This window comes from Ruditapes philippinarum, unplaced genomic scaffold (genome assembly GCF_026571515.1).
Source record: "Ruditapes philippinarum isolate M1 unplaced genomic scaffold, ASM2657151v2 ctg1622_1_1_1_1, whole genome shotgun sequence".
Taxonomy (NCBI): Eukaryota; Metazoa; Mollusca; class Bivalvia; order Venerida; family Veneridae; genus Ruditapes; species Ruditapes philippinarum.
Window position 1 is genome coordinate 156,322 of NW_026857434.1, and position 20,840 is coordinate 177,161.

The window sequence follows — 20,840 nt, forward strand, 5'->3', positions numbered from 1 at the left end:
ACGTTATTTTCATAAATTGGACTTTTAAATACCCTATGGGTATTTATTAGTTAATTCATGACTATACTATACTGTTACAGTCATAATGGATACAGTATATATAAAACTTAAAATATGGGTAAGGGTAGCCTGTTAAAGTCACACGTGACCACCGTAAATAAAACTTAAAAATTTATCTGTTTGGTAACCTATAAGAGTCACAAATGGACACAGCAATCGAAATTTAAAATATAAAACACCATATTCAAGTAAGGGAACCCTATTTGAGTCACACATGGCCACAGTATATGGAGCATATAAGTAAGGGTAGCCTATTAAAGTCACATATGGCCACAGCATATACGACTTAAAATGTATTTGTTGGTAACCCATTTGAGTCACACATAACCACAATAAATGGAACATAATATTTAAGTAAGGGAAACCTATTTGAGTCACACATGGCCACAGTATAAGGAACATTAGATATAAGTAAAGGTAGCGCAATAAAGTCACACATACCCACATTATGAAGAACATTCTATATAAGTAAGGGAAACCTAATTGAGTCACACTAGGCCAAAAAATATATGGATCATTATGTTTAAGTAAGGGAAAACCTTTTTGAGTCACGCTTAACTAAAGTATATGGAACATTATATATAAGTAAGGTAGCCTAATAAAATTAGACTCAAATACATTTCCCTGACTTAAACATTATGTCTAATATATTGTGGCCATATATGTGACTCAATTAGGTTTCACTTACTTATAAAGAATTTCTTTATACTTTGGCCATGTTTGACTTTATTAGGCCACACTTATTTATATATAATGTTCCATTTACTGTGGTCATGTGTGTCTCAAAATGGGGGTTCCATACTTATATTTAACGTTCTTTATACTGTGGCCATGTGTGACTCAAATAGGTAATTGTTTTGGCAATTTAGTGGTCATTAGCCTCGACGTGACCTATGGAAATTAGTTGCTCCCGCCCGCCATCTTGTTTGACGCGAAGAAATCCGAATGAACCCAACATAATTGTATGACCACTCAGCGCATTGTCAAATGACTTGTGCACCGAACAGTATATCATCTGAACTGAACATAATGACGGTATCACACCACAGTTTGTGTTCACTACTGAACATAATGACTTCAGCACCGAACAGAATATCATCTGAACTGAACATAATGACGGTATCACACCACAGTTTGTGTTCACTACTGAACATAATGACCTCTGCACCAAACAGGATATCATCTGAACAGAACATAATGACGGTATCACACCACAGTTTGTGTTCACTACTGACCATAATGACTTCTGCACCGAACAGAATATCATCTGAACTGAACATAATGACGGTATCACACAACAGTTTGTGTTCACTACTGACCATAATGACCTCTGCACCAAACAGGATATCATCTGAACTGAACATAATGACGGTATCACACAACAGTTTGTGTTCACTACTGACCATAATGACTTCAGCACCGAACAGGATATCATCTGAACAGAACATAATGACGGTATCACACCACAGTTTGTGTTCACTACTGACCATAATGACTTCTGCACCGAACAGAATATCATCTGAACTGAACATAATGACGGTATCACACCACAGTTTGTGTTCACTACTGACCATAATGACTTCTGCACAAAACAGAATATCATCTGAACTGAACATAATGACGGTATCAGACCACAGTTTGTGTTCACTACTGAACATAATGACCTTTGCACCAAACAGGATATAATCTGAACTGAACATAATGACGGTATCACACAACAGTTTGTGTTCACTACTGAACATAATGACTTCTGCACCGAACAGTATATTATCTGAACTGAACATAATAACGGTATCACACAACATTTTGTGTTCACTACTGAACATAATGACTTCTGCACCGAACAGTATATTATCTGAACTGAACATAATGACTTCTGCACCGAACAGTATATCATCTGAACTGAACATAATGACCTCTGCACCGAACAGTACATCATCTGAACTGAACAAAATGACTTCTGCACCGAACAGTATATCATCTGAACTGAACATAATAACGGTATCACACAACATTTTGTGTTCACTACTTAACAGAATGACCTCTGCACCGAACAGTACATCATCTGAACTGAACATAATGATAGTACTATTCAACAGTTCTATTTCACGACTGAACAGTCTGAATAAAGCACCCAACAGCATGTCATTTCAACTGAAAATGATAAAAGGATCACCCAATAATACACTGCCTCAGCCAAACGAAATTATAGTACCACTTAACAGTTTATTTTCATGGTTGAACATGATGAGAAGAGCTATTTCAACCGAACATAACAACTGTCATACCCTACAACATATCTTTTTAACTAAACATAATTGTGTTACCACATGCCTGTTTGTTTTAAGAACTGAACATAACGACTTATGCACCCGACAATACATTGACTTGACTGAATAAAATACAGTCATCACACAACATTACACTTCAATAACTGAGCGCATTTGGATTTCCACCCAGTATATTGGGATTTTGACCCAGCATATTGTATCTCGGACTCAACAGAATCACATTTAACCATGTATATCAGTCATTCTACACATAAGACAGTCCAGGCGTTCCATACTTTGTGCTGCAAAATTAATCCTTTAAGGGAATGACTGGTGACATGTGCCGATTTCGTAATCGACAGCGAAAGCTGCATTTAGTGCATGAAAGGGCGGATGGACCCTCATTAAACATAGATCTCAACATCATAGGGTCAATGTTTATTATATATACAGAGTAAAGAACCTGAGATTACCGATGCTTAACCTTACAAGTTTTAGGCCCTACGATAGTGCCACCACCAAAAAATCATCAGTTTGGTAGTGTGATAATATGGGGTTCCAACAATATACATTATACTATCTTTAAACAGAGGGATTACAAACATAATAAATTAAAATCAAACAGTACAGAGTACACACAATTATATTACAAGGGAAATATTTACCCATATACATGTTGATAGGAATCGATACTTTAAACTTGTCTTAACGCTTTTTCCATTCACTATCGATAATTTAATTTAAATTGAAGTCTAAAGTTGAAAGATTCTAGAATGTTAATCATGGGAATCAAAACTGATGCGCAATATCCGAAACAAAAGTCATTTATTTAAGTCCTGCCATTCATTCCTACTTTCAAAATTATCGCAATCAAATATATTTTATTTTATCTATAGAATATAAACATGTGCACAAAAATGTATAAACTTCCCTGTAGCGAATTGAATTTTTTATTCAAAACCTATATGATCTTATATGATCAGAAAATAAATTGACATTGAGGGTAGGTAATTTTTCTGAGGTTAAGAGAAATCAAAACAATTCGAATAAGTGAAATTTGTTTATTGTTTTATAACTGTGTACACAACTATCCTGTATTTATATAAATACAAATATTAAAAACATGTTTATTTGATTTCAGGATATATAAATGAATATAAAAGTGACATTATGCCCATCCAAGGGTGTATAGTGAGTGAACGGGTGAAAGTCAAAATATGGTTTCATTTTGCCATAATTCCTTTTAATTTAATAATTAAGTTCGCATAAACATTGAATAACTCACAGATCCACGCGAAATTTCTGTAAATATCCATAAGAATTTACCTATAACGCTTTGTTTATAAAAAGAGTGGGGCAGTCTTTTTAAATTTTAGACAGATTTATAATTTTACCCATAACATTTTCCAATATCAACTGTTGGTCAATCACCATTTTGACAGTCAATCTTTTGAAATATAAAGTTAATTTAGCTCAACTTGACGATGAAAATATGAGCATAATGTCACTTTAAAGATATTCGCAAATAAATTCATTTAATGCATAGCAGACAGTATCATCCCATTTGTTTCCATAGTAACCGATCCATACACAATTCCTACCCTGTGGCTCATTAGGCGCCCATGCCTGTAACGAAAAAAATCTATAAATTATCGTTCTTGCCATAGATATTTGCAGCGTGCGTGTCTTATGCGTGACGTGGCTCTGGTAATTTAACAAAATAACACTACGCCTGAACAATTGGAAAATGTATGAAAACGTATTTGTGCGCATAAGTATCGACATTCAAGTACCATTTTATCAGAATAAGCATCCCAGATACAAAAAGTATGTTTATATTAGTGACAGCATGGCTAAGTGATTAACGCGTCGGATACTTAGGAGTGTTGACAGTGTAAATTTAGAACCCCGTCAGGGACGTGAAGCATTATTTTTCCTATAACAAGAAACTCTTTTCTTTACTCATTGTTAAATACTGTTTGGTTATTCGAGCATGTTTTTCCATAGCTTAACTCTCAACGTAGCTGAATTAAAATAAATTCTTTGTAAACTAAATATATATATATTTAAACAAGTCTAATGTATGCGGGGGAATATATATACAGCATATTTCCAGTTTGAAAACGGATTTAACATTTATCATCACGCTTATGAATCCACCATGTGATGAAGATTTGATGCAAACGTAAAACAGATAAAATTGATAACTGTAAATGTTACTGTATTTTATTTAGAGACAGAGAGATACGCACCGTGAAACCAAGATCAACGCTAGTCCCGTCAATCCATTTGCAGTTCTCACCCTGAGTGCAAGTCATTCCAATCCAGTGGCTAAATCCTGAAAACAAGCAGTGAAATAAACCACACTTAAACTTTCAATTTTTAGTCACTGACTGCTGATATTAATGAGGCATGGCTTTAGGGGAGCAAAACGCATTTTTATAATCCTATAATATGATTAAAAAATATAAAGTGAACGTTAAATGTATTCATATGCCAAACGTGGCCGAATTACCGTTGTGTTACTTACAATAAGTAAATTAATGGTTTGCACATTATGACCAAGAAACGGTTATTTCTGTAAGCGAATGGTATGATTACTGAATCAGCGGCCAAATAAAGATTATAATTAGGCTGAATGTCAAAGGTCACATTCCATGCAGAAAATTGCCCCTGGATTACTAATCCAATTATGTTTCTTTTAGCTTAGCATGTTGTTTGTAGACATACCAACAAAATAAAACAACAGCTAGATTTATCAATTTAACTTAAACAAAAGCATGTTTAGATTTAATCCAGTCTGCGCATCTTAAGCATGTTATATCAACAAGTTATATTTATAGCATTCTAAGTGTCCTTTGTTCTTCAAATGTCAGTCCCCATTGTTGCTGAGGGGTTGCCTTTAATAGTTGAGGCACCAGAACTGTATCCATAGTTTAACCCTGCATGATCGTGATAGGTCAGACAATGGGTCCAAATTACTGAAGATTCTCCAAGATGTGAGGTTGGAATCGCCAAAATCATCTATCATGCACCGGCATCATATGACCTAAATTATTTTGGTGCTTCGTCAAACCAAAACAAACACAGAGTCAAGTGCTTGATTTGAGCAATTATACATTTCTTATCAAAACTGTGCTAGTACTGTGCTGCCTTATTGACGGAATCTGACATACCGAATGTCGGGCAAATGAAGATTATGATAATTCCAAAGTAAGACCAACCTTCTACTAGGGTTCCAAGAAAATCTATTTCCTCTTGACTCTCCAGAATTACAAGTCTTGCAGACATACCATCACATATCGCCTGCAAAATATGTTAAATGTTGAACAATAATACATGGGATTTGTTTTGAAATATTGACTATATTTACTTACACGTGTATTACGAATGGCGATTAATAAAATAATAAAGCTTTAGTAATTTTACAATAAGTATGTTGAAATTGGAACAATTATTGGCAGTTTTTATATGTATGTTTAGAATGAGGTGACATATCAACCGATTCAATCAAAAGCAATATTTTAAAATAAGAGCTTAACAAAATAGGTTTTCATAGATTTAGAGAAATTTGACTGATGATCGTATTAAACGGTCTTTAATTAATAAATGACCAGTTCAATCCTATATAATATTGTAACTTTCCGTTATTTAAAGATCATTTAGTACACTGTATATCTCATTTCTGTTTATTACTTTGTATCAGTTACGACCTTTATTTAATATTATAAGTGATACAATACATGTTCCGTTGATAGGCAAATATGTTTTTAATAAATATACAGTAAAACAAAACAACGAAATATATGGTATTTATTTACCGCAGCTTGCGAATGTGTAACTACGTCTGATCCAAGAAAGTAGTCAGTTGCTATGAAGAAACAAAATATTTTAAAGGTCTAAAATAATCAAACATCTTAAATAGCTGAATCTTAGTTTAAATGGTTCTAAATATGAAAAGCCGAATATATCCATAATATATATAAAAACAGATGTAAATGACATATACATGCACTTTATAACAATATTTGAAGTTTTGTATATTCTTTTCATATGACGGAGCAAATAATATTTTGTTGTTGTTGTTGAAATCATAGTGGCCATTATAAAACGTAATTATCATGATTATAATGGTTACTTGAACTAGGCTTTCAAGACACTATTACGTCAAGAAAATTGTCGATAAAACAATCTGAATGTTTTGCTTTTCATTGTTATATGGTATAGTTAATGACTTTGTTAAATCATATAAGATCTTTCAAAGATCTAACTTCTGTTTAGTCGAAAATCTACAATATTACTGAAATAATAAATAATTTCCTCGTCCTGATTGGGAGCAGGCGTATAAAGGTGTATTGTACCACAATTTTTTTTAATAAGCATAAACGTATCGTGAACGTCATGATGCCGTAAGTGTACGATTATTAAAACAACTAAACAAAACAAACAAGCCCGCCAATGCAAAATGATTTAATTCATTTTCTTAAATTATTATGTTCACTTGATCATTTTTGCATGTTTGATGCCAGAGGTGCTCTGATTCTTTCAAGATATTATCATGTGTCAATGTTTTAGTTTTAAATAATTTTTCCTCAGAGAAAAAACAAAGTTGAAAATATGAAAATAAGTATAGGTTTACTCAATGGTCCCTCTGATTGCTTCATTGTCTAATATTTGTAATTACATCGAAATATACTAGCTGACTAAGTCGCTTCCAATATTGATTTCAATATATTTAGATAAACGGTGTTTGTTATAGTTATTTTATCTCCAAGTCATTTTAAATGGAAAAAGATATAAATCGAAATTGAAGAATGCAATCCATGCATCGCAAAATCAAAAGCGTATAGCCAGACAAAACCACAGAACATAATACGAACATAAACGAGAAGGGCACCAGGGAAGAATCCATACATTGTACTATTAAAATGGAGAGTATTAAAGGAAAGGGAATATTAGCAGGAAAATTTCTGATTTAGAGAGGTGGGTACAATGTACAAAGTGGGACAATATATGTAGCAACAAAACACAACGAATACTATGAAATGTTGAATTTTGTTTGACTGCTTATGACATATTCACTGATATAATGGAAATACTAAAATACTAAAACAATGTATGTTTGGTATTTGAATAATGATTTCCCGTTAAGTTCTTTACGTTCTTAAAATCTTTTGTGGGAATATAAACGCCAAAAATTAATTACACTACCCAGAAAGCAATAAGCTCTCTCATTACAAGCTTCGTTTTCAATTGCTACATCCTGGCATGTTTGTCCTCCATTGCTAGGCGACGGGTTAGAACATGTTCTTGTCCTTGACCTTGTTCCATCTTTGCAAGTCACAGAGCATTCGCCCCAGCTTAACCATGAACTCCAGCCACCATTCACTAAACATGTACAAAATGTTTTTTTATTACTATATCATCTATTTTGAAATTTTACAACAGGCTGACATTGACATATGAGTAAATATCGGCTTTAAAAGAAATAAATAATGCGGACTTGCTTTTGAGAACCTCTTATAGATGATACTGCGTAAAAGATGTTCAGTCAACAAGAACTAAAATGATTGGATTTGATCGATTTTAACGTCGTTTTAAATTTAAATTTGATAAGTTATCATTTAATCATTGATTTAGCTGCCATAATCAGCGGCTTGTGACGATGTCATTTTCTTTATGACAAGATCATGTCAATTCATAGCTTTTATAATTTGAAATAACTGTTTTATACTTCAAGAATGTTTTTAAGGTCTTTTTAATAACAATTGGCAAAAGCAAAATAAGGTAAGCCAAACAATTACCAAAAGCAAGCGAAACAAAATGATTATTTCAGTACAGAATACAGAATACAAATCACATGTGCATGTATGTGTATACGAGGGGTGTTCGGGAAGTTTAAGGACTTTTGCTGTATTTTTTTCCTTAATGGTGCGTTTTTATCGATATTTCACAAAATGTAATTTAGATAAGTGCTCAATTATGTAGTATAACGCTCACTAACAAGAATAGACAAATACCGCTCGAAACTTGTTTCTATAGGAACCGCATAACGCATACCCGGAGCACCCCGATTTTATCGTATTTAAGTTAATGGTACCGATATATTTAATTGATAATAATTTTCTTAAATGACAATGGATAACGTCACGAAAAAGCACGAGTGTTAAATACAACGTCAACGTCGTTTCCATAAAATTCTACTCGTTAATCGTTACAATTGTTTGAATAACAACGGTTTTAACATCACTGGTGCTTACACAAATCAAGAGAAAAATGACGTCAATAGGCGGCGTTGAAGTCAGGGAAATCATCAAGTTTTGTGTAGAATAGAAAAGACACCAACGGAGACGTATAAAATGATTCAAGCATCTAGTACAACAAAGAAATGCTGTAGATCGCTAGTATTTAGACGGACCGACATGTTACGAAACGGAAGAGAGTCAATAGAGGATGCCAGGACCTCGCGCTGATGGATTTTCGAGTTTTTCCGGAAATCAAAGCACAGCTGCGTGGTCGACGCTTTGATTCCGGGTTGGAATTACAAATTGAAACCCAGAGAATAGTTTCGTTATTCGACAATATCTGGTACGAGGACACGTACGACAAATGGGTCAAAAGGCATAGAAAATGTATCGCTGTGAATGGAGATTACGTCAAGAAGTGAGTCGATATGACGATCGGGGAAATATAACGTTAACATATTTAGAACTGACGTGACGTTAGCGTGCTCCGGGTATGCTTTGGTGTATGTTTTGTTTTATTTGTAATTTACTTATTTTTAATGTATTTCATTGTAATTTTTACAGCTGGCTGTAAAAGAATTAAATATTTTATGGTGTTTTTCTTGTTTGTCAATTCCAATTATTTATCAAACTACAGCAAAAGTCCTTAAACTTCCCGAACACCCCTCGTATGTATACAAGATACCTATAAATTAGTGGTTTAAAGATCAAATTTGATATGAAAGTGTTCATTATCTTACTACTTGAGAAAGAATTCGGCTGGTATTTACTTTATCAATCAAAATTGATCTTCTCCAAACTTTTATTATGATAGTTGATATTATGTTTATATGTTTATGTCATACACTGTTCGTTATTGTGCATGTTTTATGTCCGCATGGGCTTTAAAGCCTATTGGAATAACAGAATAACATAAAATGTCTACTGTCTATTGTCAAATTACATATGAATAGGTGAAGACAACGATAAAAGTGTATTCAATAAATGCAAGGGAACCACCTACTAGTATTTTAACTGGTAAATTGCAAAACTGCAGTGTAGCTAGTTGCTTTGAAATGTTCAAATTTTGATAGTATATCCTTTACAATATACGTGTATATCCTTTACAATATACGTGTACTTAGACAGCCGGATACTGCTTGCAATTTGGTGGTCATTATTTGACAACAACCTGACTTGCGTGATGTTTAAACAATAATACTAACCACTGACATGTGATAAACCTATAATGATAATAATAAGATCATTTTTGATTATTATTATTATTTTTATTATTATTATTATTATTGGACTTAATAGTAAAAGTGAGGATAAAGATAATTGTGATATTTACCAATTCGTGAGTACACGTTCCAACCCGTCGAAGCTATTGTAAAACCCTCGTGAAAATTGGTACTCAATTCGCAATGTTTTGTTTCTTTGTTGTAATTAAAAGAAACACTGTTCGTACTTCTTTCAAAAATAACCGAACATTCCAACAACGAAAGAGCACCATGCGATTCAGACACATTCGATATCCGTCCGTCTGTCTGAAATAATTCTAATTTTTCACATAGGCACAATCTAAGTATTAATGAAAAAACCGGAAACGAGCTCAATTTTTTAATTTCAAAACCCATTTTTGAATTTGTTTAGTTTACCAAATATGAAAAAATAGAGAGAAGTATATCCTATTTAATAAAACATTATAGTTTGAATTCAGATTAATAAAGAGTGCGTATTTCCAGGATCGTTTTATGATATTAAGTATTGATTTTCAAATGACGTTGCTAATGGTTTTGTTTGGGATAGATCCCCTCGGGTATATTTTCCAAGTGAAATTTAAAACGTAATGCTTGATTTCGCAACCATGACATCTGTTACGATGTCATATTAGTTGAATAAGCATTTTAAATCCATTGAAGATTGTACTACGGTGGCATAAAAGTGACATTTGCATTTTTTTGTTGTTTTTCATACTTATTTTTGTACTTATTTTGTTTTCTTTTCCGTACATATTTTATTTTAGTTTTGCATTCATATTTCATTTTAGTTTTGCATACATATTTTATTAAAGTTTTTGCATACATATTTTATTATAGTTCTGCAAAATTATTATTTTAGTTTTGCATACATATTTTATTTCAGCTTTTCGTCCATATTTTATTTTAGTTTTTCGTTTATACTTTTTAGCCAATCAACACAGCGGTTACATCTCATAACAGCCCATAGTTAAATAATAAAATGCAGTAAAAATAAGTAGCACAGTGGTTTGGTCACTTTGAATCAGCCCAGTCGTTTTCGGCCCAGTCTGGTTTCGGCCCACATTTTAAATTGTATGTAATTTACATAAATATTTTTTTACATAATTATATACTATTGTATTTGTGTCTATTTGGAAAGAAACGGACAGACGAGTGTACTTGATATGATTTAGTGACACTGTACAGCCGGTATATAATGAAGTGAAAAATTAGCATGTTCTAAATAGTACGTTTGAGAGAAGTAAACAAATGTTGTATATGCTCATTAAATTAAATGTATTCAAAATCGTGTAAGTGTAAGCTTGTTCATCATAAATAACTAATATTCGAAAAGATGAAGTATAATGTAATTTTCGACGAGTACTATAATTTAAGGTTTATCATATTATAGTAGTACCAGTAACGACTTTTATCATGCTTAAAAGTCCCAGTTACGACTTCAAACAAGATATACACATGCTTTTAATAACATCTCATTCATAGTAACTGTAACGAAAACTGTTGTTGTTTACTAACTGCATACATACGTTGAAAAAACCTATCACGTCCGTCAGCTCTTTGGCTAAGATCGAAGTCAAGTATATGCCATTCGTCAATATCCAATCAACGGAAGTGGCTGTGATGACACGATTACTTTGTTTAATTGACCAACACGGCGTACAAAGCTGCTCACTTGCAAAAAATGCTGATGTCTGCAGGTCACCGGACATGTTCTTTCGAAAATTTTACTTAGAATTTATAGAAAATAAATTTCTTATTACCTCCCTTTATTTACATGAAATGTTAAATTCGGTAATTTCTCTTTAAATAATGCTTATTGAAACTTACAATGCTGACAAATCTTAATTTGAGCATCATAACCATGAAAAAATTTTTGATTTAATTTGATCATTCATTTCTCGTTATTCTGATTTTTTTTCATTATAAATTTATTGCTAGCCGGTCTGACCACATAATCTCGATTACACAGTCCAACATTCTTAGAAATGCGATCCTTAAAACAATACCATTAATATACATGTGGGCCAAATGTGCATAAACTTGCCACAATAAAACTAATCGGTGTTTGCCGCATGGGCATCGCAGGTGCTCCGTTCGGCGTGTACAACACCTTAAGGTGACTGACTGACCTTGTATTGATTGTGCTCGGGCATGACCGTGTTTTTGTGATCACGGTGCCCGTACGGTGATAATTTGTTTTCCGACACGGCATCTCACCCATACGGGTTCCAAAGACTCAATTAAGTATCCAGCTATATTACGTGGATTGTTATTTGTGTGGTAATCATTTAACCTTTTTCTGGAAAATCCACATATACGTACAACCATAAATGCAGAGTCCGTACGGTTTCAATTTGTCATATCCTACGATATGCCAAATAAAATTTGATCCGGCACATGTCAGACCTTCTGTTGAACCGTCTGGCAATGCGATCCGCAAAACCTGCAAAAAATCAAAACATTATATTCAGCTTGTATAAGATTCACATACATGAAGAGAACTAGATCGAAGCATTTTATCCTGATGTGGCGATTGTTTTAACAGCTGTAACATAGGTTCTGCATATCGCCTGGATGTGATACATATTTGACACAAGGTGCAAGAAGGTCCTTTTTGGGGTTTAGAGGATAAGGAGCGAACAAGAAATCTAAGTCTCAAACCTTTGACATCCCGGTGTGACCCTGACCTTGAGCGGGTACACCTGGCATATAAGTTCTGCACATTAGCTGGATGTGGTAAACAATTTGTCCAAGTTTCATAAAAATCCTTCAAAGTTTAAGCATCTTTTTCTAAAATAGAGAAAATAAGAATCCCTAAAGAAAGTCCAAAACGGCAAAATTGAAAATGTTGCAGGCTCGGTTTGATTGAGCCTATTCATGGACGGTACTGTAAAGTGCAAACTACCGTCCAAGCCCCCTACCACCCGCTTAAGCAGAATTCAACATTTAATAATGGTGATGGTGAAATTTTGAAACATAGGCAGATGTGTTCAAACGGCGGTTATCATGGAACATTCAATGTGACACTTCCGTGCCATTCCATGAAAAGCGGCGTATGGTCCCCAGGTAAAAGAATGCGTGTGCCCTAATCGAGAAAACAATGGGCGGAACTAAATAAAATGGAATTGTGAAAGGGGATCTGAGGTTATGAAGCCTGCATATTACAGATAAAACGTGCAAATTTAAAATGCAGTATATCCCAAGGGTGATTTAACCAGTGTTATTATAAGTACCTATTTAGATCTTTTACTGTGCATTATTGTAATACTTCAGTCATTTGTAACCACCACCCTCGCCCCCGGGGGCAGTGCGGGTTAAAATGGAGTCGTGCTATGAAGTTTGCATAAGGCACGAATGTTATTATCAGCGTATTCCCCACAGGGCGAAGATTTTACCACAGGTGTCAGTTACCCCCGCCATTCTTAGGGGGTGAGGTTGAAAGGTACATATTCTACAAAAAGACTGAGAATATATGTTCAGCATTATCATTATCTAAATATACCAAGGCTTACCATCCTGATCGCAAATCTGCAAAATAGCAGCTACATCTTGCAGGCATGTTCTCAATCCACTTTTCAAACAGCATTGTCGAAATATTCGACAACGATGGCTATATTCTGCTGGACTACGCTTATGAAAACGTCTACAACCCTTCCAGAATCGCCAAAGTCTCTTCTGCCTCATGCTTGCGACCTAAGCATTATATTCAAATGGCGCAAGCTTACGAAGATTCCGTGACGTTCGGACAATACATGCACAATATCTCTATACCTTAGCCCTTCGCGAAAATATTGAGTTATCAGTAAAATTTATTTCATCATCCATTTTGAACAAGGGAATGGCGTAATTTATACTATTGGGAGATAACTATTACTATGAGATCTTACGCCTGTTTTGATTGGCTTAACGTATGTGTACGAAAAACTAAAATAAACAAGTATGCAAACAATTTTGTATACAAAACTAAAATAAAAAATGTACGAAAAACAAACAAAACATAATTATGGAAAACAAAAGAAGTATGAAAAACAAAAATTGTCAAATATCACTTTTATGCCACCGTTGCTTCTAAACTCAACAAACTTGCGTTATTCATGATTGATACTTTAAAATGGCCCACTAACCGTGACAGAATATTAGATAACAATTTAATGGGCTGACGAGGACTTTCCTAGAATTTTGCGGAATTATGCAGAGGCTTTTTTATTTTTTTTATTTTGTAAATGTCTGTGCTAAAAACCTGAATAACTAATGTACCGAACAATTTTGATCACATTTTGTAAATAAATTGTGTAATAGAATGCTGAAAACAAATCACAGTTACACAGTGACATATATAAATAGGCAACCGAAAAAAATATGCACTTTCATTAGAACATGTTATTTACCCATAATATAAAATGCATAAAATTGTACGCGTAGCGTAAACATATATTGAAAATACAAATAGATAGATTTAGAAACGCTATATAAAGATATTTTATTTTAAAGAAGAATTATGTTGGATAAATGTCGTAAATTTATAGCAACAAACAAAAGTCAAACCTCAAAACAAACAACTTATTGCCAGCACTATTAAGTGTTGAGAATTGAGTACCGCTCAAGCCGGTGCTAGGGGGCGTGAGGGATGTTGCACTCATTCATTATCCCTCATGTACAGACTCAATCAAACCGAGTCTGCAAGTCTGTGATTAATGCTTCCGAGGGATCACTTTGTTTCCAGATTTTTAGTCATAATTCGAAGTCTTTAAGTGACAAATGTTGTTACGATGATGTTTTCATAACATAAAATACTAACAAACAATAACTGGTACAAGAAAATATGTAATCAATAATAAAACTATTAAGTTGTTACTATAGTATTATCACTGTACATATATAGAAACATTGCAAAATGTGACAGCGCCAATTTATTCATAAAACTCTATTATAATTAACAAGATACAATCACTTAACTTTATTCATTAAGTCTAAAATGATAGAATAGACAATGAAATACACTTTGCATATACATTTTTTCACAGTTGTTTAGCGTCACATCACTGACAAAACCAACATTTTGTCAAGTAGAAAAAATAATTATAAGACTATTGATGCTGCTGTATTATATAAGATGGACTATAGAATATGCCATAGACAGAAAATGCCAGAATCTGCATCCACCTAACAATATAAGGATCTTACACCAGCTGCCGGTACAAAACAGAATATCTAGCTCCAGGGTAACTATATACGGAGGTAACAAGACCCTGCCGTTGTTTGAAACTTTTTCATTCTTGCATATTAGAGATAAACGATATTTCAAAAAGAAATAACGAAAATAATTATTTTCATTTAGCACTTCTTTCATATAGGTACAGATATTTCAAGCTAGTCGTTAAATATACGACTTTTTCTGGAGGCTCATGGGAGGCAACTCTTCCGGGCATGTAGGTTCTGACTACGCTGTCATTAACTACTATATCAAGAAAGCACGTGGAAACTTTCTCTCTGCCTTGGATTTCGTCTTCTTTTGAGCTTTTTCAAAGAAGAGAACTTTTTAACACGCGTATAACGTTACAACTTCGCTCATCATGGCAGCCTCAGAACGCAATTCATTCATAAAAGTCGCGTGGGAATGGCGTACATGTAATTTAAAGTACGTGACTTGTTTTACATGTGGGTGTTAGACAGGATTTTCTAGCACCGATGTATACAGAAGATAATCCTGTCTGATATGCAAGAATGGTTAATTACTGCTATGACTGACAGAAAACGCAATCTGTCTGCTTATTAAGTAGATATAACCACGGTTTATAATATACTAAACAGTGTGTCTTATATATGAAATAATATAAATAGTTGGAAAAACAAAGTTATTTGTTAAGGTTGTCAGTGGAAGAATAATATAGGAGTTACAACACAAAATTATTGAAACAAAACATGATAATTTAGTTTGAATTGAAGATACTCAAAGGTAAAATATGAACCAAAGCAGTGGAAAATGAAATGCTGATTATTTGCAAAAAATATGAAAAACAAGATCAACAAGGAAAGGCGGCGTTCAATGAACGCAACCCCCATATGACCCAGCAACAAGAACCAATGGCAAGGAGCCAGACAATAACCAAGGCAACATCACATGATATCATATGACCTATAAAAATGAAACTTTGAACATAATGGTAGGTTTTTTTACATCTTTGTATGATACATTAATGCACAAAACATATAACATAGTTATGCATTTGAAAATAGTGTTATGAAACGATTTTACATATATATTCGAAATTATTCAGGATATATAGTGGGTAGGGTAGATTATTTTACTTGTATTTTTTAATTATTCACCATAGAAAATAAAATTGTCTTACGTATGGACTTTGAATAGAAGCCGTTCAAAAATATAAGCTTTAGTTTGTTTTTGTATATCTTGGATTTCATGTTTTAATACCTTTTTCAAATTATGATAAACAAGAAAATCGGCGTTCAATGAACACTAGCCCACATGACCCAGCAAAAGGACCTGTGGCAAGGAGTCCAGAAGGACCCAAAACAGAAATGGGTCAGGGCGCAAGGCAGGGGACGGACAGGCTAGTCACTTAAAATTATAATTAAAAAGAAAAATAGTAATCGACAAAGAAATTAAAGAAAACAAATAATTGATTGATGAAAAGGTCCACAAAATAAAGGGGCACAGGCGAAGGGGATACCAGATTTGGGGCGCAAAATTAAAAAAAATAAGAACATGCTTTTATCTTTTTACTGTATTTTCATATTCAACAAATGTTGTACGTAGTGACGGTTCTATTTTTCACAAGTCAAACAAAACATGATTATGTTTTAATGCCTAAAGCAGCTATGCATTCAGAGGATTCAGAGGAAGATTTAGTGACATGTATATTGTAGAATTATGCATTGATATAAACGCTTCTTTTAAAATATGAAAAACAAGATCAACAAGGAAAGGCGGCGTTCAATGAACGCAACCCCCATATGACCCAGCAACAAGAACCAACGGCAAGGAGCCCAGGCGGACCCCAAACATAAAAAGGACAGGGCAACGACACACAACTCAGAGGTGTTGTTTACTTCGGTTGCTACAAACAATATTGCGTGCATATCCCTTGAGATACCATTTACTTATCAGACTTACACCTTATTTTACAACTTAATATATACATAAATCATCGCAAATGCAAATGCAGTTTGAATAAATATAACATGAAATTCAAAGCATTCAATTACATTTGATAAGTTTATCTTAATTGACTTGCATTAGGCGGTTTACTTATAATGAATGTCTGGCATAAACGGTATTTTACATGTTTTGAGAATGAGAAACAGGAATATATCAAGTTTAATCTTGTTCATTTTTTTACCCAATACAAACACGAAAAACAAAAAATAAAAATGGGATGTCCGTAGTCAAGCGATCATGAACAGTGTAGAGACGTGAAAACATTGTTAATTAAAACAGACTTCAAACAGTTCTCAGGACATCAGAAATTTTAGACTGTTAAAACAGAGTGTACCGGGAATATCAAAAGACAAAATGTGTATGTCTTGTATGAGAAGGCGGAGTGACACAGTGTATCGCTTATAGGGGTGATACTTTGGAAAGGAGAAACATTTAATAAATAAAATATGACTTTTGACCGTTGGCCGCATTTATTTACTTTTATAATTCAATCAGTCGATCGATCAATCCAACATACGACCAATCAGTCAATAAATAATTAAAAATAAATAATAATAAAAGATTACCTATACCAACCAGAAAATAGATAATTTAACTCAATTGTTGAATAACTATTTCATAGCAAACAGAAAACATATATACCTTCGGGTTTACCGGTTGGAGTTTCTGACTAAACACAATTCATAAACTTGGCGGGTCAGTTTGAAATGGAAGCACACATGAACAGGTTCACAGGACAATGTATTTTGTATATTATTGCTGTAATCCCTCTCAAATTTCCTGCACTTATCTCTCTAGACATTCCGAAAAAGAGGACAAACAAATAAATATCTACATAACAATAGCATCCTAGACTGTAACAATATGCAGAATTCCAAGTAAATTAGATGTAATCATGATTGTGTAGGGGTTAAGTGGATTTCTTAAGAAAAAATAGACTTGTTGAGACCAAATTTACATAGTTTAGTCACCCTCCAACTTTGGAAATGATCATTTACTTGTGACAATAAACAAACAAACAAAGTAACTATATATTGAATGATGGATATCAGAATAAAGTATTGCATGATGAAACAAACGAATCTGTTCAATGAAAGGTCTTTGTGTAACAATACAAATCGACGGTATCCGTAAAATATGATAAACAAGAAGCTCAACAAGAATGAACGCAACTCCCACACGACCCAGCAAAACATGCATTGATTATTTTAGCAATGTTTTGAAGATTTGACGGAAACTTTTTTATGATTCCATAATAGTTTTTTCCAATGAAAACTTAAATTTAACAAACAACGTTTTTTGTTATGTTATATGTATTGTGTGTATATGAAAGCGTCTTTCAAAATGTTCAAAATTATTATCAACTACAACGAATATTGTGAAACAGTAACAAATATATTACTATACATTTTTTACTTTACCGATTCATATTATTTAAAATATGATTAAATGATTTGCCAAAAAGTTATCAATGAGATTTTCAGTAAAGGAAAACCCAGAATATACAAACCACTCATACTGTACAAACAATCCACTAGAAAAAGCTATGTATACATTTATTTATTTATACAAACATAAAGCCAATTTTGTATTTATGTTTGAATCAGACAGCAGTACAAAAAATAGGAATTAATATAATATTCTTTATCTTTATTCAAACGATCAATAAACAAAAGCCATTTAAACAAACGGTTAACAATCCATCAGATAATTGGGTTTATTAATTTCATTACAGATATTCTATCATTCATAAAGGTTTCATATAAAATATCAAACATTAGCATATTGATTGGACCTTGCTATTATATGTATAATATTATGAGAATAACAAAACAATAATACGGAACAATAATCATATAAACCCATCTCTTGATGTGTCACCATCTCTATCTCTGTCGAACCGCCGTGATCAAACAGTTCCTCTTCGATGCCGAATTGGACACACTAAAATTACCCACTCTTATCTCCTTACAAATGACAATGCCCCTCTCTGTGTAGGTTGTAATGAAAATTTTACTGTCAAGCATTTTCTTCTTGAATGTCATGATTTTTCACAGGCCCGTAATAGATTTTATTCTGTAAATTCACTCAAAGAACTTTTTAATACAGTTCCATCAAAAAACATAATTGATTATTTGAAAGAGATAAACTTGTATTCTAGGATCTAATTGGTTCATTTCTATTGTCATTAACATAGTTTTACATAACATTTTAAGCCTTTAATAGCATTCGGCACGATATGGCCAGTTATGTGTTGACGTGCCGTAAAAATCCAAACAATACAAACAAACAAACAAATACACAATGTTCATGCAATTTATTTCAGATGGTTTGTTAATTATAAAGACTTTATAAAATTCGTTTTTAAATATTTCTTCTGAATTGCAATGAACATGAAATTTGCAAATATGAATTTATTTCAACGGAGTCAAAAGAATATAACTGACATTTTTGTATAAATCAACTTATTATGCAGCTATTTGTTTTGTATGATATGATATGCATGTTCAGGACCTTTTATTTTCTATGCTCCCCGAAAAGGGGGGAGCATATAGTCGCCGCCTTGTCCGTCCGTCCGTCTGCTTTTCTTGTCCGGGACATAACTTTGAAACAACAAGAGGTATCAACATGAAACTTTGTAGGTAGATAGATCTCATTGAGTAGGTGTGCAGTGCACAAGAACCTTGCCTAATTTTTGAATTATTCCCCTGTGTTTATTTTTTACACTTTGAACTTTGTCCGGGACATAACTCTAAAAGTATAAGAGGTATCAACATAAAACTTTGTAGGTAGATAGATCTCATTGAGTAAATGTGCAGTGTACAAGAACCGTAACTCTGCCTTGCCTTATTTTTGAATTATTTCCCTTTGTTTATTTTACACTTTGAACTTTGTCCGGGTCATATCTCTAAAACTATAAGAGGTATCAACATGAACCTTTGTAAGTAGATAGATCTCATTGAGTAGGTGTGCAAAGCACAAGAACCGTAACTCTGCCTTGCCTAATTTTTGAATTATTCCCTTTGTTTATTTTTACACTTTGAACTTTGTCCGGGACATAACTCTAAAACTATAAGAGATATCAACATGAAACTTTGTAGGTAGATAAATCTCATTTAGAAGATTTGCAGTGCACAAGAACCATAACTCTGCCTTGTCTATGTTTTTAATTATTCCCCTTTGTTTATTTTCACACTTTGAACTTTGTCCAGGACATAACTCTATAACTATAAGAGGTATCAACATGAAAGTTTGTAGGTAGATAGATCTCATAAAGTAGGTTTCCAGAACACAAGAGCTGTAACGCTGTCCTGCCTACTTTTGGAGTTATTGCCCTTTGTTCATTTTGACACTTTGAACTTTATCCGGGACATTATTCTAAAATTATAAGAGATATCAACATGACACTTTGTAGAAAGATAGGTCTCATTGAGTAGGTGTGCAGTGCACAAGAACCTTGCCTTATTTTCGAATTATTCCCCTGTGTTTATTTTTTTACACTTTGAACTTTATCCGGGACATTATTCTAAAATTATAAGAGATATCAACATGAAACTTTGTAGATAGATAGGTCTCATTGGGTAGAAGTGCAGTGCTAAAGAATCATTACTCTGCTTTGCCTTATTTTAAAGTTATTGCCCTTTGTTTATTTTTACTTTTTGACTTTTGTCCGGGACATAGCTCTAAAACTATTAGATATATCAACATGAAACTTTGTAGGTAGCTAGACATCATTGGATAGAACAGCAATGCTTAAAGAACCTAAACAAAGCCTTGTCTAATTTTGGAGTTATTGCCCTTTGTTCATTTTTACACTTTGAATTCTACCGGGACATAACTC

The 20,840-nt window shown here is 33.3% G+C and overlaps 1 protein-coding gene across 1 annotated transcript; it reads right to left on the reverse strand.

Moving 5' to 3' along the window:
* Positions 1-3,377: 3,377 nt before the first annotated feature.
* On the reverse strand, positions 3,378-10,341 carry LOC132749737 (collectin-12-like). Its single transcript, XM_060739633.1, has 6 exons — positions 9,909-10,341; positions 7,542-7,718; positions 6,152-6,201; positions 5,555-5,636; positions 4,583-4,668; positions 3,378-3,956 (listed from the first exon to the last, which is right to left on the reverse strand). Exons 1-6 carry the CDS (start codon positions 10,192-10,194, stop codon positions 3,840-3,842), a joined length of 798 nt encoding a protein of 265 aa, XP_060595616.1. The 5' UTR covers positions 10,195-10,341; the 3' UTR covers positions 3,378-3,839.
* Between the last annotated feature and the right edge of the window lie 10,499 nt (positions 10,342-20,840).